Below are 26,006 nucleotides of genomic sequence, written 5' to 3'. Positions count from 1 at the left end.
AAAAAAAAAAAAAAAAAAGAAGAAGTGTTCCATGACTTGTTTAATTAAATGGAAAAATTTAAGTATGATGTATGATTAGGTCTGAGTGCTTCAGGATACAAGGGCAAATCCACCTTAAAAAACTGGATTGGCTCATGTCTGTAAACCCAGCCACTTCACTGAGGTAGGAGGATCGCAAGTTTGAAGTCAGCCTGAGCCACTTAGCAAGACCCTGTCTCATAGTTACATTCCTGAATGAAACTCAGAGGAAGAATCCTCTTTGCTTCAGTCCCTAGTACCTCTACCACCACCACCACCATAACAACAAAGGATATTTGTATTATGTTTTATTTTGATTCTATTTAAAGGCTATTATCAATTTTGGCTAATATAGAGCACATGTGATAGAAACACAAAATTTTTTTTTATAAAGAAGGATTTTTATTTTTTAATATTTTATTTATTTATTTTTATTTATATATGACAGAGGAATGCATTACAATTCTTATTACACATATAGAGCACAATTTTTCTTATCTCTGGTTATATACAAAATATATTCACACCAATTTGTGTCTTCATACATGTACTTTGGATAATAATGATCGCGTCATTTTTAACTTCATGCCCCCTCCCTTCCCCTCCAACAACACATAATTATTTTGTATTTAAATTTCAACTATATCTACTTTTTTCTAGAACATCTAAATATATTGCTGTTTGAGTTGGCACAAAGATTACACAAAGCTCTTTCAAAAGTTGACATATCGTTTTACACATCATTCAAAGGAGAGAAAATGAAAACTGTAGAAAATAATTTGCCATCCTGTCATCATGATCAACCTGCAAAACTTGTCATGGTTAAAAAGGAAGGTCCAAATAAGGTATTGTTCCTCCACACACCTAATACTTGTCTTATGCATAATTGGGTAACTATTGCTTTATGGCAAGCTTGAAGAATGAGACTTGATTTAGGAGCCTTCTGTTTGAGCATTAGGAACTAATAATAGAGTAAACTCAGTTTTTATGAAAAGAATGAGCTGTATTCTGGGACACAAAAATATGAGTTAAGATTAACTTTCAAATTACTTTGGAACTCACCTCATAGTAATGAACACAGAGATAACATGAAAGAAAATTTTTTATATTACTGTAATTGGTAAACTGGAAGGATATGCCTAAGATACAGTGATACCACTGAGAAGGAGAATATGTTCCACATGAGGGTTTAGAAGAATGCAGGAATGGGCCTGAAAGAAATGGAGGTTGTCTGGGCACATTGGCACATGCCATCCTTGGGACACTGGGCTGGAGGATCAAAAGCTCAAGGCCAGCTTCTGCAACTTAGCAAAACTTTGCCTTAAAACAAACAAACAAACAACCAAAAAGCAAATAAATAGGGCTGGGGTGTGGTTCAGTGGTAAAATACCCCTGGGTTCAATTCACAGTATTTCTGCCCTTAAAATAAAAATAAATAAATAAATAAAAATTTAAAAAAGAAAGAATTGAAAGCTGTAATCAGTCTACTTTGTAATCCTAACAACACCAGAAGAATAGAAAATCAGATTGACCTAATGTATATTGCTGATAAAATACCATGGAAAAAGTCAGGTTAGTAAAATGTGTATTGGTTGATAGCTTGTACTCATTTGCAAGACTGTGCTTTCTTAACCTATTATTTTTTCTTAACCTGTTTGCATATCCTATTTCATTAATTATGTAAAGTTGATTTTAAATTTAGTTACCAAAAGCAAGAATTCATAACTAATATCATAGCCATAAAGAATGAAATATCATATAGCTACTAAAATCTTTGTTTTCTTTTCAAGATTATTTCATGACATGGATACATGCTTATACTATATTGTTGGGTGTAATGATTAGATTACAGAATAGAAAATGTGTCATCTAGGTTTTTTTTAAAAAAGACCACTATATACATTTATGTGTCTTTGTGTAAGTGAGGAAAAAGCTGGAAAAGAAATGCAGAGATATTGCTTGTTATTCTTTCTGGATCGATTTCAAATTGTCTATAATGAACACTTTATCAAAGAAATAATAAATTTTAATTTATTGTTAATTTCAAATAAGTTTTCATTCTCAGAATAATATAATCTTTTTCTCTTTTTGATAAAGAGAAAACATGGAAAAGTACATGGTTTTAAGTTTTATCATATTGTTTAAAGTATTTAAAAAATTAAGTTGTATTGTGACTTTTTAGAGTATATTAATAAGGCCAAGCAGTCTTCATAAGTGTTGACAAGCATAATTAAAAAAAATAAAAATAAAAATATCTTTCTTACTAAATTTTAATATCTTTTTTTTTTTCTCCTTTCTTTCTTTTTTTTTAAGTATTGTGCTTTGAACCCAGGACCTCATGCATGCTAGGCAAGTACTCCTCCACTAAGTTACACCCCTAGCCCTAAATTTTAATATATTTTTTTCCTCCTTAGGGTCGTCTCTTTTATACATGTGACAGACCCAAAGTGGATCAATGTAAATTTTTCAAGTGGCTTGAGGAAGTAACTCCTGGATGGTTAACACAGGAAGAGTCTCAACCCAGCATGGTTTTAAATGATATTAAGAGTATTGCCTTGTATTTAAGAAGTCAAAAGATACCACTCTATGAGGAATGCCATCTTTTGGTGAGGTATGTTTCATGGTACCAAATAATTGCCTGTAATTACTATCAGAAAATAATATACATTAATAAATATGTAATATATAAATATGTATTAATAAATAATATAAATCAGAAGATAGCAACCCTCACAGGATTATCAACAGCTTTAAAAGAGATTGAGATGGAAAAGTATCTAACAGAGAGAATACTTTAGTTTTTATAAGTTTAAAATGAAAGGAGTCTGTAAGGTTATTTTAACCCTCTCTAAATATCAAGCAGTTTCAGAAATATCAGAATAACTGGAAGGAGGCTATTTTTCTAACCATTTTTATGCATAGTTGGGGCTGTTCTTCACAATCTCAGGGGACTCTGTTGAACAAATCATAGGAATAATTTTTTGGAAGTGCCAGATAATAATTTTTCACAATCTTGAACTGTATAGCCTGTAGGATGATAGAATGGTACATTTTAGAAGCATGTCTGGTATAGAAGTAGGATTACTAAAAAAGTATAAATGTCATATGCATGGTAACTTAATAATAATTTATTGGGAATTTTTAGATGCTAGGTTTTCTTCTAAGTATTTTGTCTTATTCCATTTAATCATCACAGTAACCTATAAGATCACAGTAACCTATAAGATATGGAGATAGTGGAGACAAGTATTAATTTTATTTTACTGTGATAGAAATTGATATTCTCTATTTTTTAGATACTTTTTCCTATCTTCATCTTTTTAAAACTGATGATAGGGACTAGGGATGTAGTTCGGTGGCAGAGTGCTTGCCTAGAATGCTTGTACAAGGTTCTGGGTTTGATCCCCAGCACTGCAATCAGTCCAATCAATTGATGACAATTCTGTGATATTGCTGTTTTCTTCCTTTGATGGAATATATTTATTTTTCATATGCATGTATGAAAGTATGTAAATGCACAGAACTCTGATCCTTTCCTTTTTATGTTGTGTTTTAAAAAAAGATTTAAAAATTTTTTAATATTCAAATGTATTTTTATTTTTATTCTTTTTTTCAGGAAAGGATTTGACTTTCAGAGAAAACAGTACGGAAAACTAAAAAAGTTTACTGCTGTAAATCCTGAATTTTATAGTGAAAAGAAAAGCAAACTTTATCTTAAATTGAGTCGGAAAGAAAGTTCTTCGGTTTATAGCAAAGGTAAGTTGGTCTGATCATGGTGATGATGCATTTACAAACAGCTGAATATCTCTGTAAATTCCCTCCCCCCCTCCTGGGGATTGAACCCAGAAGCCCTCTACTACTAAGCTATATTTCAAGTGCTTATTTATTTACTTTAAAATTTTTGTTAAAAACTTTTTATTGGTACTTAATGATTATACATAATAACAGGATTCATTGTGATATAATTATACATGCCTAAGGCTTGCCTATTTGGTTAGTTTTTTTCAAAGAACAACCTTTTGCCTTTGTGGATCAAAAGATCAGCAAGTATCTTTGTTTTATTTTGGTTTGGTTTTGGTTTCTTTTTGTCTTCCACTCTTATTTTTAAGATCTCTCTTATTTTGTTAGGTTTTAGTGTAATCTTCTTTTTCATACATCCTAAGTCAGATATGTAGCTTGCTAATTTTGAGGATTTTTCTGTTTTCTAATGTAAAAGTAGGATTGTAAATTTCCCTCAAAGTACCACTCTACTTTTGTGAAGTACTTTTTTTCATTTAAATTAATTTTATTTAAATTTTATATTATAGTTTCATCTTTAGCATACAAGTTAGTAAGCATGTTTTTAAGGAAATTTCTATATTAACTTTTAACTTAACCTACAGAGTATCATCTGCAGGCAGATTTCAGTCTACAAACTTGCTAGTTAGCAGATTATGGTTTTCGTAATACTATTCTTTAAAGTTCATCTATGTTTTTTTAATGGTATAGAAAATGAGAAATATATATGCCTTCTCTTTTTATTAGATGCTGAGCTCTTAAACAAATCAAGTTTAGTAATTGCTTTCTCCAGATCTTCTCTAGTCTTGCCAATTTTTGGTTAGTCATCTATCAGCAATTCAGGGTGATAGTTGAAATCTTCAATGGTTCACGTTCTTCTTGCTATTTTCTTACTTTTTGCATTTCATATATTAGGCTTATTTTATTAGGTGCACATATGTTTTAAGTTACTCTTGTCTTCTTGATAAATTGAAATTTTATTATCATATAAAGACCCTCTACAACTTTAATACCTTTTTCTTAAAATGAATTTATTAATATAGACATGCCAGGTATGTTTTTGCTAATATGTACTTGATAAATCTTTTTTGAACACTTTTGTGTGTTCTCATAGGTACGTTCCTTGTAAACACTGTATGGGTCAATTATAAAAAATTTGACCTGTAAACAGAACAAGCCCAAATAGTTAGATTTAAATTATAATCACTGATACATTTGTATATGTTCCTACAATCTTAAATTATTCGTTTATCCCACTCTTTCTTTGCTCTTTTAAATCCTTTTTTGCCATCTTAAAAAGTGATAGTTAATCTTTCCTTCAGTAAAACAACTTCTTAGAAAACATTCACAATTCTTTGTTCTTCTCTAGATGCTCTCCACTTTCTATCTTCCTTTTTCCTTAGGGTGACATTATTTAGACTAGTAATATTTGGAGTATCATCTGCAGCTGGTTCCAGTCCACAAACTTACTAGTTTTCAACAGAGGGAAACAGCTACTTCAGTATTTAAATCACTTATGTCATTAGGCAAACTTGTTTAGTTATTTTGTCTTATTTATTGCAAGACTTTCTCAGTGAAGAAACATTATGTTGATGCTATGGTTTAGATGAGAGGTGTTCCTCAAAAGCTCACATGTGAGACAATGCAAGAAGGTTCAGAGGAAAAATGATTGGCTTGTAAGAGTCTTAACCCAATCAGTGATTTAATCCTTTGATAGGGATTGACTGGTAACTGAAGTGGTAGGGTGTGGCTGGAGGAGGAGGGAATTGGGGCGTGGCTTTGGATATGTATTTGTATCTGGCGAGTTTCTCTCTGCTTTCTGATCACCATATGAGCCACTTTCCTCTGCCATATTCTCCCTTCATGATGTTCAGCCTCAACTTGAGCTCCAGGGAATGGAACGGGCTTTCTATGGACTAAGACCTCTGAAACCTTGAACCCTCAAATAAACTTTTCCTCCTCTGCAATTGTGCTGATCAGATTCTTTAGTCACAGCAGTGAAAAAGCTGACTAAAACAGTTGATTTGTTGAATTACATTCTAGCACAAGTTACTTATGGCATACAATTACGAACCATTCAGGTCAGGCTACTTTGAGTAGTGCTAATGTAACTTTGGAGTTAGTGTGGATCTATTTACTATCTATCTTTCTCCGACTACTTTTTATAAAGTTCTCACTTTTGACTGGGGATATAGCTCAGAGGCAGAGTACTTGCCTAGCACTGGCAAATTCCTGAGTTTTAACCCCAGCACTGCAAGAAATAAAATAATGAAATAAAATTCTAGGCTCTGAGTTTTTTTCCCATAAATACTTGTGACCTACAAAAACTACAATTTCATATGTTTTAACCTAGTAATTATGTACTTGGTTGTCTTCTTGAATCCATTGTTACTGTTGAAAACTCTGAGGGTACTTTGATTCTTTCTTTCTGTTATTTGTTCTTTTGGGATGGAAACTTTAAAATTTTATCTATGATTTTACCTTTATTTCCTGATAATTGTGTCTAAATGTGGATTTTTCATTTTTTTTTTCTTCTCTTGGCCACACTATAAGACTTTTAACTCTGAGGTTTTTTATCTTTTTTGTAATTCTGGAAAATTGATCTTTATTATTTCTTCAAATAATCTTCCTTCTTTGTATGTCTTTTATTATTCAGATGTTAGCACCTCTGAATTTATCCTCTAGCTTGCTTAACTTTTATATATTCTGTGTTTTAGTTTTTCCTTCCTTCTGGGAGAATCCTCAATAAGGCTTTCTTTTTAAAATTTTTAATAATAAACTTTAACCTAAATATATTCAAAGCAATATCATTTCAATGTGTAATTAATGTAAACATTATGAGCTATTTCATGCTATTTTATTTTTTCATACTGCTTTTCTTTCTGGAAATTCATATGAGGGAAGACCAACCCCAAACTTGTCAGCTTCAGCGAGTTCCAGAAATCAGGGGTGCAGTTGAACTATAGTGTGGAGAGACCTAGCCACCAGAAAACCACAGTCACCCATGAAATAACCCATAAGGTCAAGTGTAAACGGTTTGGTTCAAGGGAAAAGCAACATTAAATAGAATAATATTTTTGTATTACAAAATTCTTTAGCCCTCAGAGTTTGGAGAAATTGAGGTGGGATGGAGACTGCCCTGTGATCAGTTAGTTACCACCAGTTTTTGTCTGCTCGTTACAGCACAGTGCTTTTGTTGTTGCCCTGATTTTTCCAGAGTATATTAGTCAACTTTCTATCACTGTAATGAAATACCTGAGAAAACTGACTTATAAAGAGAAATGATTTATTTTGTCTCATTGTTTTGGCAGTTCCAGTCTGTGATCAAGTGGCTTCATTGTTTTGGGCCTCTAACAAGACAGCATATCAAGGCAGGAGCACACAGAAAAATAAACTATTGACCTCCTGAGCCAGAAAAAAAAAAAAGGATAGACGAATCCTGTTGTCAAAATCTGCTTTAGGGGCATGCCCCCAATGACCTAACGATTTTCCACTAGGTCCTACTTCTCAAAGGTTCCACTACTTCCCAGTAGTACCACCCTGGCAACTAAGCCTTTAACACATAGACCTTTGGGGAACATTCAGTATCCAAACTGTAGCACAGAGGATTTCTAGACCAGAAATGTGAATTAACTTATGGATAGCAAGGTACTATTTGTTCCAGGGCATTGGGGCCTGGGGAGAGGGCCAGTGGAAAGTAAGAACAGAATCTTAGGCTGGAGTTGTAACTCAGTGGTAGAGCACTTGCCTAGCGTGCACAAAGCTCAGGGTTTCATCCCAGTACCAAATACACACACACAAAAAAAGGAGGAGTAGTAAGTGGAAGAGGACAGAATCATCAGTGATACACTCTAGGCACTCCAGTTCAAAACAACATTCCAGCTCCATAGGGTTTCTCTGCTTCTCTCTCTATTCCCTGCAGGAAGGGAGCCAGCAATCATTCTAGTTCAGACTCATTTTTTTCCCCCATTTTAAAAATTTGTTCTTTTTAGATATACATGATAAATATATTTTTGACATATTATACATGCATAGAGTATAATTTATTCTAATTAGGATCCCATTTTGTAGTTAGTTCAGGCTCTTGATTAGAAATTTTACTCCCCTAAAGTAGTTTCTATGATCTGAATGTGTCCCCCTCACAAATTAATATATTGAAACTTAAGTCCCATGAAAGAAATATCCCAGGGGCTGGGATTGTGGCTCAATGGTGGCAAGAGTGCTTGCCTAGCATGCAGGGACATTGAGTTCCATCCTCAGCATCACATAATTGTAAAATAAAGATATTGTGTCCACTTAAAACTAAAAAAATAAAAAAGAAATATCCTAGCCCCTTTGGTCCCTTCTGCCATCTGAGTACATGGCCTTCTGCTCCTTCTACCATGTGAGGACACTGCAACAAGCACCATCTATGAAACAAAGAACAATCAATCTAAGGTATTTGTCCAATGGGCAAAGATTTTTTGAGTAAGAACTCAAAAGCATGGACATCTAAAAAAAAAATAGACAAATGTATTATGTCTAACTAGAATCTTCTATATAGCAAAGGAAACAATCAAAAGAATGAAGAGACACCCTATAGTATGGGAGAGAATATTTGCAAACCATATATCTGATGAGGAATTAACATCCAAAATATATAAGGAACTAGAACAACTCAGTAAGAAAACAAATATATATGTCTATACCATGGAATATACATCAGTCTCGAAAAAGAAGGAAATTCTAATATTTGTGATAGCATGTATGAACTTGGAGGGCTTTATGCTAAGTGAAATAAGCAGACACAAATTTGGCAATGTTATATATGAATCTTAAACAATTGAATTTAGCTGGGTGTAGTGGCACATGTCTGTAATCCCAGCAACTCAGGAGGCTGAAGCAGGAGGATCACAAGTTCAAACCCAGCCTCAGCAACTTAGCAAGGCCTTAAGCAACTCAGGTAGACCCTGTATCTAATGAAATATTAAAAAGGGCTGGGGATGTGGCTTGGTGGTTAAGCACCCTGGGTTCAATCCCTTGTATAAAAACAAAAACAAAACACACCCCCACCAAAAAAAAAAAAAAATTGAATTTAGAGAAACACCTGATGGTGGTTTCTAAGAGCTGAGAGATATAGAAAATGGGGAGATAGTAGTCAAAGAGTGCTAACTTACTTATAAGCAAGTTCTAGAGATCCTATATACAGCATAACTATAGTTAATAATAGCATATCATGTATTTGAAGTTTGCAAAGGGAATAGATTTTAAGAGTTCTCACTATACATACACACACAAAAATAACTCTGTCAGGTGATGGACATGTTGATTAGTTAGATTGTTGAAACCATTTCACAAGGTATACTTATGTGGAAATATCACGTTGTGCCTGGGATCATAGCTTGGTGACAGAGCATGTGCTGGGCGTTTGTGAGGCCCAGGGTTCTTTCCCCAGCAGCCTACTTACCTCAAGAATACATGTCATACAACCTAATTAATTATGTACAATTTTGTGTCACTCAGACCTCAATAAAGCTGGGGGTAAAATGTTTGTTTTTTTAGATGATCTTTGGGTGATTTCAAAAACCCTAGACTTTGAACTGGATACTTTTATTGCATGCAGTGCTTTCTTTGGACCATCATCTCTCAATGAGGTGGAGCTACTGCCCTTGAAAGGTTATTTCCCTTCTAATTGGCCTACTAACAGTAAGTATTACCATGTGTATCTTAATTTGTATTTTAAAAGGTTGATAGACATATGATGAACTTTGAGCACTAATGCTAACTAACTGTGTGTGGGATTGTTTGTTTAAAGCCAACAAACCAATGGTGTTTAAAGCTATAGTGGTTTCTCCTATTATATGCAATGAGTTCCTGAAAATGTGTATGAAAATTTAATACATCATTATTTCTGGGGTTCAAGTCCCATAGGGCAAGCAATATAATGAAATCTTGAATCTTCATTTAAGCATTAGGTTAAAGTTGAATTTTACAAGTTTATATTTGACTTTTTAAAAGTACAAACAATAGGCGTACAAATGAGAATTTTTTCAAAGAACTTCTTGCATCAAGTTCTAATCCTTATGGTTTATTTGAAAATATATTTAGTGAATAATTTATTTTCACCTTGGGAAGGTCCTGAAGATTTTAGGTTGAATTGAGCCAGAAGAGTATGATTTTTGCTTTGAGAATATCTTATCTGTTTTGAAAAATTATTAATAAGGCAGGCTACCCACCAAATTTTTCTTGTAATAAAGAAACTTTTAGTAAGTTGAATTCATATTTAGTTCTATGAATCTGTAAACTTATCTGTACATTTTGATCTCTTAATGATTTCTAATAGTTGAATTTGGTTCATAACTGATCCAGACAAAGCATTTAATGACATATTCATATTATTTCATAGTTGCTTTTAGATTTTGATTTTTCCTTTTTTAACTGAACAAACCTAGTCCAACCAGCATAAATCTAATAAAAAATTAATAAATGTTTATCCTTCTCATATGGAGATTTTCATATTTGTTGCAGTTATTTACTTACCAGTATCAGCATGCTAATTTCCTGTTTTCCATATATTTTAATAAAATAATTAAGAAAGACATGCAAGAGAATATTTTAAAATTACACAAGTACTTCCGTACAGCTCAACTGGTATGCTGATTAAAGAGAACTGCTGGCCATCAAGCAGTGCCTCAGTGCACTAACTCAAAACAGGTGTTCTCATTCATTTACTGATATGCAGAACTCTAAATTTGATTTAAGTTATGCAATTTATGTATACTCATAGAAAGAGAATGAGTAGATAGCATAGTAATTCAATGGATAGAAGTTCACAGACATTTCTGCATGTACTTAAAGGTTTATTTTATGTCATGATTAATTTAGTAGTTGAACTCTGAGGTATAAAGACATTTAATCCAGTTTTTTATGTGTCATTTTATTTTCATCAAGTGTTCATTTTCTCATCTTCTTTATAGCAGTGGTCCATGCATTATTAGTTTGTAATGCCAGCACAGAGCTGACGACTTTGAAAAATATTCAAGACTACTTTAATCCAGCTGCTTTACCTCTAATGCCATATTTGTTAACAATGTAAGTCATCATTTATCTTTGGGTTGTTGATATTAAAAAATGATAACTGAAAGTGAATATAAAAATACAATAAAAGTACATTATTTAAATTTTACAAATAAAAGTTTAATTATTTTTTAGAATATGAAATTACTGTCATTAATTAGAAGAGAAAGGGGGTAGGGGACACAGTTCAATGATAGAATACTTTCTTAGCATGCACAAGTCCCTGAGTTCTATCTCCAATACATCCCCCCACACAAATAAACAAAATTTGAAAAAATAAAAAGAGAAAGGGAAATATGCAAAATTTACCATTTATTTATTTATTTATGTATTGTGGTTTGGGCTAATAAATAAGTACTGTGAATTTTTTCTCTGTATCAAGGGATAATATTCTAAAGATCTTTGGAGTGATGATTTAATAATTCATCTATAGTTTGATACTGTATATTATTTGGCATTTATAAGAATTATTTTACAGCTTGCATACAGTGCATATGTCAATACTGATTTTATTCTTTTTTTTTTTTTTTGGTACCAAGAATTAAACTCAGGGGTGGTTAAGCACTAAGCTACATCCTCAGCCCTTTTAATTTTTTTTATTTGAGAAGGTATCTCACTGAGTTGCTTAGGGCCTTGCTATTTGTTAAGATTGGCTTTGAACTTGTGATCTTCCTGCCTCAGCCTCCCCAGCCTTTGAGATTATAGGCATGCCCCACCAACTTGACTTGATTTTATTCTTTGTTTTTTAATTTTAATTTTTTTTAGTGTTTATTTATTTATATGCTGTGCTGAGGATCAAACCCAGGCCCTCAAACATACCATGCAAGCACTTCAGCCCTGATTTTATTCTTAACATTACCAGTTAATTTTTCAAACACCAAGATCCTTTTTAAAAAATGGAAAGTTATAGTGTCCTAAATGCATTCAAATAATAGAAAAAGTCCATTTTTCCAATTTGGATTGTTATTACTCATTTGGAGTGTTTTGCTTTTCTCATGCCAATGAAATTCTAGGTAAAACATATCCTTATGGATTACTATATGTAGTATGATAATCTGACTTGGATCTTAGAGTAGAATAAGATATTGAAGTTAGGAAACATAAAATGTGAAAGAAGACTGTAGTTTAATAGTAATGAACAAATGTTGGTCTTTTGGTATTGACAAATATATCTTGGCACTGTAAAAAGTTAACATAAGGGGAAGAAGTGGGTGAGGAATATTTAGGAATACTCTGTTATCTTTGGAACTCCAGCAAATAAAAATTCCAAAATAAAAAAATTATATTAAAAATTGCAAGTTTAATTAAATTTACTTAAATATTATATTTCGTAATATCCTAGTCAAAACAAAAGAGATTTATGGTTAATTAAAAAATATCCTTATGGTTCCATTATTTTTTTGTGCAATTGAAATGAATTGAACCTTTATAGAAATAGAAATAAAAGCATTTATATATTTTCAGTTTTACCTGAAATAAACACTGTTAATTATCTGATTCTTAACAGTGCTGAGTTTTGGGGAAACATTTTAATATTTGTATATATCTATCTGTATTTGAAATAATTAACTTCCTCATGTTGTTGAAGATTATATAAAGTAATGTGTAAAATATGTAGACTCACGCCACAGATAGGAAATATTGAACAAAGTTTAGTCTTCTTGCACACTCCTCTAAGTTGAGGCTGGTATCCATATGTCCTCCCCATCTTACCCACAAAATGTTTTCTGTGGTGTTTATAAAATGAAGGCCAGTTGTGAATAAGTCTGTGATTTGTTGCCTTTTTACTAGGTCTCCGTCAACTACAGTTAGCAACAAGAGAGAAAATAAGAGAAAATTTATCCCACCAGCCTTTGCAAATATCAGTACAAAATTTGAACTACTTAGCCTGGGAGAAACATTGCAGTTAGCTAGTGAGTTAATTCAGACACACAAGTTAAACAAGGACCAAGCTACAGCTCTAATTCAGATAGCTCAAATGATGGCATCCCGTGAAAGTGTTGAAGAAGGGAAGGAACTGCACACCCATACCCTCCCTATCACAGTCATACATGGTAAGAAGCAAGAAAACAGTCCTAGTAAATATATTTTTATGTAAACTTATATAAGGTAATCTTTTCATAATATCCTAGTCCAGAATAACTGTGAGTAAATACTTTTAAACTTGAACCCAGAACCCACTTGAGTAAACTGTTAAATTAGAGCACATCTGACTACCTTGAAACGAAAAATTGGTAGCATATCTGATGAATGGTCAGCATTATTTAGTCATTGTTAAAGAGTCCAGATTGGTCTAGATATCTGTGTATTCTTCTGTTAGACTGGACTTCAATCCTTATCAGCAAAGCTTATATTCCTACTCTGTTTACTCTTTCATCTTCCACAGCAGCTATTCCAGAACTTCCTTGTTCTCATAACCCCATCCTTGCCCCTTCTCCACCCCTCTGAAATTGATCTTGCCTCTAAAATAGGAATTAAATTTGTAACAGAAACTTCTTTTAATGTCCTGAGCTCCTTCAATTTACGTAAGTTTAGACTCATTCTTACCCTTTTTTTTGCTCTGTCCAGGTGAAGGGAGCTCTATTTTCTTCTATTCAGAATTAATACCTTTCTCTGTATTTTGGCTTCTGTGTAGCTCATTTCTCCATAGGTTAGTTCTCTACTTAATCTTCTACTTTCTTACTGTTTATCTTTCCACATCAGAACAATCACTGAGGTGGGTCCCATCTGACTGCTTGCTATCCATCCTTCATAATGATTTTCTCCTTCCAGTTTACTTGAATCCACACATTCCAGTCCATCATCAGATCTCCACGTGGCCTACTCGGTGGAGGGTAGTCTCTAGAGCTAGAATTCTGCCTTTGGCTCTTTCATTTATTAGCTATATGATCTTGAACACATCACTTATCTCTTAGCTTTAATTTCCTGCTCTGTAAAATGGAAATGATAACGGCATCTACCTCAGAGGGGTGGGGGATTAAATAACTCAACGTAAGTGAATGCTTAGAACAGTATCTGGCACAATGGAATACGCTTAGTAAATTTAGTATTTATTACGTTGGGATTATCTCACACAATTTTCTTATTGATCCACCTTTAGGTTTCCTTTCTCTGTATTTGTTTATTTATTTATTTTTTTCTAATACTACCGCTGAGCTATGTACAAAGCCCTTTTTGTTTTTATATTGAGACAGGGTCTGAATAAGTTGCCAGGGTTGACCTTTAACTTGCAATAAATACTGCTGCCTCAGACTCCATTAATTCCAGAGTAGCTGGGATTAAAGGCATGCACCATGATGCCTGGCTCCAAATAGTTTTTCAAAAACTATCTGAGGGCTGGAGATGTAGCTCAGTGTAGGGCACTTGCTAAACATACACACACACACACACACACACACACACACAGACAATTTGATAAGTCAGTTATATTGCTTAAAATCCTTCAATGACTTCCACTAACCTTTAAGATTCAGATTTTTCAGTCATAAAAAACATATGTTTAACCTCTTGTGATTTGTCCCTTGCCTCATCTCTTGCCTGTTTGCTATTTATAGAAATTCTTAAAGTTCTTTTACAAAATTTTTAATAGCTACGAACTCTGTTGTAACATCCCCCTCTCCACCAAAGGAGATGTTCTTCTTTCCCTGATCCCATAACAGTGTTACCATATTCTTTTGTATTATCTCTTTATCTGCTTATCCTATTAGGTTGACTGTGGTCTCATTAAAGGTAGAAGTATTTTGTTAATTATTTAGTCATTCCATAGTGGGCAGTCAATTTTTTCAAATAATTAAATAAAGGAGAATGTGACAGATTAAATATTTCTTGTACTTTCAGTAATGTGTTTATTATATCACTTTAATTTTTTCTCTTTCTTTAAAATAATTAGGTGTTTTTGGAGCAGGGAAGAGTTATTTGCTGGCAGTGGTGATTTTGTTCTTTGTACAACTATTTGAAAAGACTGAAGCTCTTACAGTTGCAAATACAAGGCCATGGAAACTTCTGATTTCTTCTTCCACTAATGTAGCTGTTGACAGAGTACTTCTTGGGTAGGTATGACAAGTGTATTTGAGTAGCTGATGTTTTAGGTTATTGTTGAGAGAGGCAATCCACCACAGGCCCTGAGTTTCTATGTACATCCTTGGTGGGTATGCCAAGTACTCAAGGCTATTGTCTTATACCCAGAAGCTAGCATCTGTGCTAAGTAACAAGCTAAACTATTAATTAATAATTAGGATTGGGCTGGGGATGTGGCTCGAGCGGTAACTCGTTCGCCTGGCATGCACGGGGCGCTGGGTTCGATCCTCAGCACCACATAAAAATAAAATAAAGATGTTGTGTCCACCGAAAACTGAAAAATAAATACTAAAAAAAATAAGCAGGATAAAATCAAATACCAAACCTGATAATTTTGGCATCAAGATGAGATATTCATGGGCCTGGAGGTGTAGCTCAGTGACACAGCACTTGCCTACCATGTGTGAGGCACTGGGTTCCATTCTTAGCACCACATAAAAATAAATAAATAAGATATTGTGTCCATCTACAACTTAAAAAAAATTAAAAAGATGGGGTATTCATATAAAAATTCAGTTTCAATTAAGAACACGCAGGGCTACATTGTATTGCAGGGGAGGTAATCCACCATGGGCATTTCTCAGGGTAGTCTTTTTTTTTTTTTTTTAATTATCGGCGGACACAACATCTTTGTTTGTATGTGGTGCTGAGGATCGAACCTGGGCCGCACGCATGCCAGGCGAGCGCACTACCGCTTGAGCCACATCCCCAGCCCAATCTCAGGGTAGTCTTTATAGCAAGCAGTTTTAACTGATGAGTTAATATCATCCTTCAGGACTAAGAACTTGCCTACTACTTGTTTTTAAAGATAGTGGATCTCCCATCTCAGTGTTCTTGTCCTCTAACTCAATCCACTGCAGGTGCAGTTATCCATGGGGATACTCTTCATCTTCCTATGAAACTTGGGGACAAAGGGATTCAAATACTATGATATCCACATTGCTTTCTGTGCCATGGGTAAAAGTCCTTTCTGACCCATGAATCTTGGGTCTGTTACCTTAGAAGTAGACTAAAATCTCAGAACCAACAGTCTGGGATTCAACAATATCTTATTCATCTGCCTTAAAATATACACTATTAACAAAGCTGAACAGTTTAAGTAGATTATGTTTTTAATTTCAGTGAGAGGGATCCAAAGAATACAGTAGCATTCTATTCTGCAGATATCAAATTTTTGTGATTGCATAAGATTTTAAAAATGCAAAGAAAATTACACAGAATATTTTACATTTTTAATTTTTCACCAAAAAACTTTGTCATTTTATGAGTTTTAATAGGAGAAATAATCCATTATTTACAAGTCTAGTCTTCTTAAAAATTAACTTTGTTTTCTCTCTGTTTTTATGGTACTGTGGATTGAACACAGAGCCTCAAGCATGCTGCTAGACAAGCGCTCTTCCACTGATCTACATCCTGAGTCCTAAAAATTTAACTTTTATAATCACATAAATTAATGCTATGGTTAAAATATGCAGATTTTGTAGTTTATATTTTGTTACATTTCTTCACAATTTTTTTTTTATACATGTACACTTTCTAAATGTGGGATCTAACAATATGCAGTGTTCTGTGTCTTACTTTTTTTTTATTTAAAAGTTATTTCTCTGTGGCATTACATCTTAGAAAACATAATTTTTAATAATTCTATTATATTCAGTGATTTTCTTGTACCATTTAAACAATTTTGATCAATAAGTTCTTTCCAAATTTTTACCATTATAAATTATATTGTGGCAATGAGCCTTCAATATAAATCTTTATCATACTCTGATTCTTTCCTTAGGAAACAAGCCTAAGCCAAGAATAAAAAATGGGAACATATTTAAATTTTTTAATAAATTTTGCAAAATTGCCCTTCAGAAAAGTTCTACCATTGTGTAGATTTATGAGAAATTTAAGAGTAGCTGAGTATGGGGCTGGGGGTGTGGCTCAAGCGGTAGCGCGCTCGCTTGACATGGGCGAGGCGCTGGGTTCGATCCTCAGCACCACATACAGATAAAATAAAGATGTTGTGTCCAACGAAAACTAAAAAATAAATAAATATTAAAAAAAAAAAAAAAAAAGAGTAGCTGAGTATGACATTGTTACTTCTAAGATACTGAGAAGTTATCTGGGGAAAGAACACAGGAAAGAACATTACATTGCTAAACCTACAATGAAAATATCAGAGTAGACTGTTAGAAAACCAAAAAAAAAAAAAAAATCAAGAAGTTAGAATGAAGGGTAAGTACTAAATACTAAAAGGAAACACTTAAAAGAGATTCTTTAATGTTTGAGTCTTTAAAAAGGACCTGAGAAATGTAAGTCTGTAATTAGAATTGTTGCCTCAGCCACAGATAGGCTGAACCTATGTATCTCTTCACAGTAAGATAACATTTTTGTTGTGCATTTGAACAGACAATATATTTTGTTATTGTAATGGACAGGATAGGACAAAGTTTCTTGAGAAGAAATGAAGAAGTATGGGTAAATACACATATGTTTTACCCTGTGGTAGCAGTAGGTTGAGGATACTGTGCCCTTTATTGTTACAGATTTAACATAAACATATTAAAAACAATGTAAACTAGTATTTCAGACTGAAAGTAGCTGACTTCTTTATAATGAGGACTATGAAAAATTAAAAAAAATGATATCTATTTATGTATTGACACTAAATAAATTTCTTCATAATTATTATTTTTTATCACCTGATTTAATGAAATGTATAAACCAGAGAAATGTTAATGTAACAGGTTATTTCTAATAAAACTAAGCTAAATACTTTGAAAGACTCAATAAAGGCAAGCTGGCAGAAATAAAATACCAGAAATAAAATCAAATTAGGTGCTGAGGAGAAGTGGTAAACATTTGATGGAGAAAATATAAGCCTAAAAGAATACTTCACTGGGAGTGTTTCCCAGATGATGATGAGTAGTTTATTAGTTCTAATCAGTTATACATGACAGTAGAAAGTTCTTTAATTCATTGTACACAAATGGAGCAGAATTTTTCACTTCTCTGGTTGTACATGAAGTAGAATCATACCATTCATGCTATCATACATGTACCTAGGTTAATGATGTCTGTCTCATTCCACCATCTTTCCTACCCCCTTGCCCCTTCTCCCCATCTCCTTTGCCCCATCCAAAGTTTCTCCATTCAGCCCATGACCCCCCACCCCATTATGGATTAGCATCTACTTCTCAGAGAAAACATTTGCCCCCTGTTTTTTTGGAATTGGATTATTTCACTTAGCATGATATTCTCCAACTCCATCCATTTACCTGTTAATGCCATAATTTTATTCTCTTTTAATGCTGAGTAATATTCCATTATGTATATATACCACAGTTTCTTTATTCATTCATCTATTGAAGGGCATCTAGGTTGTTCCACAGTTTAGCTATTGTGCTGCTATAAACATTGAAGTGGCTGCATCCCTGTAATATGCTGTTTTTAAGTCTTTTGGATATACACTGGGGAGTTGCCGCAGTCTGGCTGGGCACAAATCACGAGCCACTGAAGCAGGAACAAACTTTATTTTTAAACTGCAGGAAAACACTTCACACAGCTCCCGGGGAATCCTCCCGAAAGCCACCAGGCTTCTCCAGGAACCCCCAGCCGGAAATATCTCTCCCGGAAATCCCTCCTCCTGCACTTCCCCAACCAATGGGAACTCTCGGGGAATCCCCGGAAATCCCCATGAGAACTCCAAAATAGTGCGAGAACTCAAAAGTTGCAGCAGAGGCGGATAGTAATGCCTTGCCTGTCAATCAATACTGTTGGCAAAATGCCAGGGGCCATACAGACTCGGCCGTGGCTCTCAGCATCTCCCCCTTTTTGTTTAATTAAACAACAAGCAATGTGGCTTAGGGACCGTGCCTGTTAGGCAGTCCAATTCAACATATGGTCCTTACCCGTCATCGGATGAACTGACCTCTAGGCGTCAGCCTCCTGTCTTAGGTTGGTACCACTGCAATTGGATCATACCCGTCACTGACTACCGGTCCAGCATACAGCCATACTTGTGGATAGGCCTTTGCACCAGTGGGGGGGTGAGGTTCTTTGCCTCACCTCTGTTGGCCCCCAAATTTTAGACCATCACTAGTAGAAGGGAGGAGGATGCAAAATGCCATGACACTAAGCCAATTGAGGGCTCCTTTGAAAAATTGTACCACCGGTGACACCATCAGCAAAAATACTCCAGCACTACCACAATTCGCTGTACCAACAGATAGTTCACAATGCATACAAGTGATACATAGTCCAGGCAAGTTCTGCAAGCAGTTCAAAGCAGAGGAATCTGTCAATATGTCCATTTCCTCCCAAAGTAAATCGACTCCTTGATTGAGCATTACTTGTTGAGTTATTATTCATTGATGCATCAGTTTATACAGTTTGTTGTGATAACTATCGAAGAAGCTGTAGTTTGGTTTTATGTTTGTCTTCACCGGCACTGGGATGAAGATAGGAATTCTGGCAATGATGCTAAGAAAAAAATTATGTAACATTCCAACAGGCACTAAGAAAACAATTTTTTGAACAATTTACATTATCCTGAACAGAATTATTAAATATAATGAGAAGGAAAGGTGAAAGTAAACAAATAGATCTGTTAACCTCCTTATTTGTTCACATATTAAAACAATTTTCAACAGCTGTTTACCCAATCTAAATTAAACCATTAAAATCACGTGAATAAAAAAAATTCGGATCCATTTATTCATGAGCGCTCCTCATATATGATATATGGACATACGTGTTAGAGTCTGTAAACAAGTCAAAACAACACCTGGCATTTTGCCAGGGGAATGTTAGAGTTCGTAAACAAGTCTGGATGGTGCCTGGCAAAATGCCAGAGGGAGTGGTTTGAGAAGTAACAAAAGCGAGCCATTAAATGTGGAGATTCCTGATTGGTTGACTGCTGTATCTAGTTTATGTTAATTAGATAAGCTGTGTGGAATGTATAAATACTGCTCCTGTCCTGCAATAAATGGCTCCTACTCCTGCTGTATCAACGTACACAAGTTATTCGTCACCCCCCGGTTATTTTGCTGCAGCCGGACTGCGGCAGGGAGTGGGACACCTAGGTCAAATGGTGGTTTTATTTCAAGTTTTCCAAGGAATCTTCATAATGCTTTCCAGATTGGTTGCACCAATTTGCAGTCCCACCAGCAATGTATGATTGTGCCTTTCCCCCTCCATATCCTTGCTAATACTTATTGTTGCTTGTATTCTTGATAACTGCCATTCTGACTGGAGTGAGATGAAATCTTAGTTTTAATTTGCATTTCTGGGGCTGGGGTTGTGGCCTAGCGCGTGCGAGACCCTGGGTTCGATCCACAGCACCACATAAAAACAAATAAAATAAAGGTATTATGTCCAACTACAACTAAAAAATATTATTTTTTTAAAAATTTGCATTTCTGTAATTACTAGAGATGTTGAATCTTTTTTTTTATATATTTGTTGATCGATTGTATATCTTCTGAGAAGTGTCTGTTCAGCTCCTTAGCCCATTTATTGATTGGGTTGTTTGTTTTTTTGGTGTTATTTTTGAAAACTCTTTTTGGAGGGCTATAGTTGCTTTCATCCTCCAGATCTTTAAATTCTCACTTTGAGGTGGTAGAGGTGTCTTAGAGGATATATTTATTGAGCACCAACTCTGTTCTTAGCATACAGCTATAGTTATAAGTAAGAGGGACGGGTAGATGAAGGTACCTTCCGCACAAAGCCCTAGTCATGGATAATGTATATAGGATAAGATCATAGCCTGTGGACATATACAGGCCAGCCTGGTTTGAATCATGGCTGAATTCACTTTTTAATGATGTGGCCTCAGTAAAGTTATTTTAACTTTGAGCTTCATTGTCCTCATCTCTTTTTTTTTTTTTTTTTTTTTGATAGCAGGGATTGAACCCAGGGGCACTTAACCACTGAACCACGTCCCCAGCCTTTTTTTATATTTTATTTAGAAATGGGGTGTTGCTGAGCCTGGCTTTGAACTCTCAATCCTCCTGCCTCAGTCTCCCTAGCCACTAGGATTACAGCGCCGCTGTGCCCAGCCATTGACCTAATCTTTAACATGAGATAATGTGTAGAGCAGTAGTGAGTATTAATTGAGATAACATATGTAATGAAGCTCTTCTTATTAAATCTTGATGCTAAATATATGATATCTGTTGCTTTCCATATTACTATATTCAGGGGTAATTTTATTTGTGACAAATACTGACATTGGTGTTTTACAAATATTAAATGAGCCCTCAGCAGAAAATAATAAATATTTTAAAAATCTCTATAAAATGGCACTGGGGATGTAGCTCAGGGGTAAAAACACTTGCCCAGCAGGCACAAATCCCTGGGTTTTATCACAATCACTGCAAAAGGGAAAAAAATATATATATATTAACAGAAATCTCTATAAAATGTGTTTTATAAAAGAATTCTTTTAACTGTGTAGCATTTACTTGATTTGACTTTAGTAATTTTACATTAAATTATATAACCCTAAAATATACTGTTATACAAATAAGTTTTAATATAAGTATTATATGAAACCTTGTTTTATATTTCATCTTGTAAATAATATCTATTTTATTTTGTTTCTTTAAAGCCTTCTCAGCGTTGGATTTGAAAAGTTTATCAGAGTTGGGAGTGTAAGAAAGATTGCCAAACCAATTTTACCTTATAGGTAAGATGCTAAATTCTGAAAGCCACAGGATATTCAGAGAATTATGATAATTTTAAATAATTCTTATGTTAAATTTGATTTTTAAATAAGAGTGGAAAACCTTATCTTTTCATTGGTTAGCTTAGAAAGTCTAATTAGAAAATCTAACAGAATATCAAATCTATATTTTGCTGTTTTGTGATATATGAAAAATGAAATAAAGAGAAGTACTCTTTTTTACTGGGCACTGTGCACACCTGTAATCCCAGTAGCTCGGGAGGCTGAGGCAGAAGGATTACAAATTCAAAGCCAACCTCAGCAATTTAGCAAGACCTGTCTCAAAATAAAATATATAAAAAAGGGGTGGGGATGTGGCTTAGTGGTTAAGTGCCTCTGGGTTCAATTCCTGGTAGGAAAAAAAAAAAAAAGAAGTACTTTTTTATGTAATTCTTTTTTTAGCTTGCATGCTGGTTCAGAAAATGAAAATGAACAGTTAAAAGAACTTCATGCACTAATGAAAGAAGATCTGACCCCTGTGGAAAGAGTCTATGTAAGAAAAAGTATTGAGCAGCATAAACTGGGGACCAACAAAACCCTGCTGAAGCAGGTAAGGGGAAATAGCTTTAGTTTGCTTCTTAATTTATAGACACTACTCAGATTCTCCTAATTTCTGTTAATGGAAGAATATTTTCTTCAGTGGAACACACTGACATGGTAGCTTAGATTCAATTAGGTTTGTATATCTGTAACCTTGGATGCAGTTGACCCAGTGCATGTTTTATGTTTGCCACAAAGCAGTCTTCAAACTTGTGAACAGACTCTATTTACTAGGCCTGAGTCATTCTTTCTTCTTCTTCCTATTTGCATATCTTTTTATAAACTTGAACAGGAAAGAGAAGAGTTTTGGAATAGATTCCTGGCATGTTCAATGAAATTGGTTTTTCTAGAAGTAAAGAAAAGTTCTGACTATGGGCAAATTATCAAAGTGAAAATTTGTCTTTGATGCTCTCCTAGAAAGCCAAGGCTTTCCAGGGCCTGACTATATCCAAGAATCCAGGAGGCACAGACACTTGCTTCCAGGCACTGGGAGCCAAAATTGGCCACATAGGATTCCAAGCTTTAACAAGGAGCATCATCCTCTTAATCAAGTTCTCATCAGTGTAGCCTGGGCATTAGCTGTTACTCCCCCAGTAGTAATAGCTTTCTCCTGTGAAAGGAGAACATAGGGAAAAGAAAGGAAACTGGAGAAAAAGAAAACTGTTGGTTTCCTGGACCACACAAACATTGGTCACTTTCTGCAAGACATCCTGCTTTTGAGACCCTGTATTAGATAATTGTTTCTAAAATACTACTTAATAAATAAAATATAATTATCAATACTTTTTTGGTGTGTGTGTGTGGTACTAGGGATTGAGTACCAGTGCAGCTACCCTCTACCCCTGACCACATCCCCATACCTTTTTTTTTTTTTTTTAATTTCAAGGCAGGGTCTCGTTAATTTTTCCACACAGGCCTTAAACTTGATGATCCTCCTTTGTCAGCATCCTGAGTAGCTGGGGCTATGGGACTATGCCAACATGCCCGGCAAAATTAAGACAACAGCTTTTGACTCTACAGGTCAACTGGTGTTATCTCAGCTTTGGTCTCTCATTCTTAGAAAACTGCCCATGGCATGCTTTATTCAGAGGTGGAAGCAGCCATCAGCCCCAAGGCCTTTCTTTTTGTGCAACCAAAGAAAGCACATTGCCAACAGGTTACGTAAGTGAGCTCATGCTTACAAGCAGATGCTTATGAACTTGACTGCATATGCTGAATCAGGGTGCTCATGACCTTGGCTTTACACTAAAAACATAACCTGCTGGAAGACTCCACAAGGGACCCTAACTATAGTCTTCTTGGGTTTGCCCTACAGCATGATAGATGTTCTCTTGACAGATGGCAGTAGTCAACAGAGGATAAATTAGATCACATTTAAAGCTTCTGTTCACATCATATCTGCCAGTATTTTATTTCTTATAACAGGTCATATAACCAAGTTCAACCTCAATGAGGTAGGGAAATACATTCTGCCTACCTCTCTAGTGGGAAATACTGCAAAGCCACACAGCAAAGGGTATGGTTATGTAAGACTAATCTCATGGGGAGGAAGGGACATATTGGGAGTAATAACCAGTACACAAGTTTTGGGTCTAAAAGTTCTCAGAGGACTTGAGACTAACTTTTTGTGATCTGAATTTTAGGGTTGACTCTGGACCGCTTTCTCTTTAATTCCAGAGGGGCTTAGTTTGTCTGTGTTCAGCGAATACAAATTAACCATTTATGTAATCTTCTTACCATTTTACTCCCCCAATATAATAATGATATATCAGAATAACTGCTAATGGTTTCTTTGGTAATTTTCTAAATAAAAGTCCAGTTATAATAATATATTGCTCATTGCTATTACCTATGTACAATGAAAACTATTTTAGAGGAAGTATTTTAAAAATACTTTGCTAAAATTTCTCAGTCTAATAAAGCAATCAGGCCTGACACATTTCTAAAGTGATATGTCTTTACAATAAAACTAATTTATAAAAATGCTTCGTAATTACTTACTACCCCTGGTCAATAACAAAATCTCTTCTATTGTTTGAGTCTCAGTAGTATAATAATAAATTAAAAGATAAAAGTAATACAATTCTTTAAAGAAAAATCATAATTAGGCTTTTTGTATTTATACATGTAATATATATTTGTATGTATATTTCATGTATATATTTGTGTGTGTATATAAATATGTGTTTGTGTGTGTGTGTGTGTGTGTATTTCCCCCCCCTCGACTCCCCCAATGCTAAGGGTTTAACCAGGGCCTTGCTCTGCAAGGGATCTACCACTAAGTACATTCCCATCATAGATGTTTCCTTAAATTAAAGCATTAAAAAAATGCTTCTTGATTTATAAACTTAAGATCCTTATTTTAAAGTTGTTTTAAAGTTGTTAGATGTAGTTACAAGAGTTAGACAACAAATGATATTTCAAAGTGGTGCCAAAAGCAAAATATGAGCTTCAAGGATTGAACATTCTGAAAGAACTGAATAAATCCTGTGGAATTTCTAATATAAGTATGACTTTAGGATGTTTGTTTTGGGGATTTTTTGTTGTAGTTGTTGGTTTTTGCAGTCTTTGGGCCTTGTGCATGTTATGTAGGTGCTCTACCACTGGTCTACATCCCCAGCCCTTTGTTTCTCTTTTTGACAAAAGAAGGTAAACCTGTTACAGAGCTATTTTGTGTAATGTTATTTATTATTAAGAAAATTAAGTGTTTATATTATTTTCTTGTTTCATAAGCTTTGTGGAAGCAATATGTAATTTGTAAATCATATTTTTGTAAATCACATTTGTTGAAAGAAGAGATGATCAGTTTATATGGATTGCCCTTGCTATGAGGAAGTGTAATTGTACTTGAGATTATTAGAAGGGAATATGCATAGGGTGTATATATACATATTTATACTCATACACACAAATTTATGTACTCATGTATGTGCATGTGTACAGCTAATAAGCTACAAGACCAATGGCCACATCATTTAAACAATTCAACGATTTTTCTATTTAACTATAGAGATTAAATATTAGATTTTCAGGCTTTTTGCTTGAGAATAATGGCATTCTGCTTAATATTTAAGATTTGCAAGATTCAAATATACTAAAGGCTACAAGTACCTAGTGTGCTTCAAGGTTAAGCAGAGGCTATTTTACTAGCATGTTCATTGTTCTTTGTGAAGAACTTTGGCCTCTGTTGTCATAATGCATGTTGTATTGTTGAAGCTCATCTAGAAGGTAAAATACATCATCCTTGATGTTTTTTTAAATCATTGATTTTTATAATACCTTCCTTCTGGATATCAAACTGGACCTTTTATTTGTTCATATTAATGGGCTTTTAGTTAAGTAGCCTATATTCTGTGATTTCCATTTTGTATTGGGAATAATAAAAAATGTAGAAATAAAATGATTTTTGATTTTAGCCTACAAGTTCTTTGGTAAACATATTCTCTTATTTTCTTTTAATAGTTGTCAACTAATAGCATTTTGATTTTAATAAAGGTTCGAGTAGTTGGAGTTACCTGTGCAGCCTGCCCATTCCCATGCATGAATGACCTTCAGTTCCCTGTGGTTGTGCTGGATGAGTGTAGTCAAATAACAGAACCAGCCGCTCTCCTTCCCATTGCAAGGTAACGTAAAAAATTCCAAAAGAACTCACATGTCAAAATTATTTCAAACATTTTCTGAGGGCTGGGGATGTGGCTCAAGCGGTAGCATGCTCGCCTGACATGCGCTCGGCGCTGGGTTCGATCCTCAGCACCACATACAAATTAAAGATGTTGTGTCCGCCGAAAACAAAAAAATTCTCTCTCTCTCTCTCTCTCTCTCAAAA

At 34.4% G+C, this 26,006-nt stretch overlaps 1 protein-coding gene across 7 annotated transcripts in view; it reads left to right on the top strand.

Moving 5' to 3' along the window:
• The window catches only part of Zgrf1 (zinc finger GRF-type containing 1), an 83,672-nt gene that overhangs the window by 46,490 nt on the left and 11,176 nt on the right, over positions 1-26,006 (top strand). For 5 of the 7 annotated variants that reach the window (XM_048813747.1, XM_048813750.1, XM_048813749.1 and 2 more), the window contains 10 exons: positions 679-863; positions 2,433-2,629; positions 3,635-3,774; positions 9,337-9,480; positions 10,752-10,866; positions 12,643-12,905; positions 14,741-14,900; positions 21,527-21,604; positions 22,043-22,190; positions 25,676-25,803. In XM_048813747.1, the coding sequence (XP_048669704.1) occupies positions 679-863; positions 2,433-2,629; positions 3,635-3,774; positions 9,337-9,480; positions 10,752-10,866; positions 12,643-12,905; positions 14,741-14,900; positions 21,527-21,604; positions 22,043-22,190; positions 25,676-25,803 (1,558 nt within the window). The remainder of the gene's footprint in view (positions 1-678; positions 864-2,432; positions 2,630-3,634; positions 3,775-9,336; positions 9,481-10,751; positions 10,867-12,642; positions 12,906-14,740; positions 14,901-21,526; positions 21,605-22,042; positions 22,191-25,675; positions 25,804-26,006) is intronic. The other 2 variants (XM_048813745.1, XM_048813748.1) reach the window with 2 other exon arrangements.

This window comes from Marmota marmota, unplaced genomic scaffold, assembly GCF_001458135.2.
Source record: "Marmota marmota marmota unplaced genomic scaffold, marMar, whole genome shotgun sequence".
NCBI lineage: Eukaryota > Metazoa > Chordata > Mammalia > Rodentia > Sciuridae > Marmota > Marmota marmota.
Note: the sequence above shows the minus strand (reverse complement) of the source record. Positions and strands in the feature narration are given on the sequence as shown.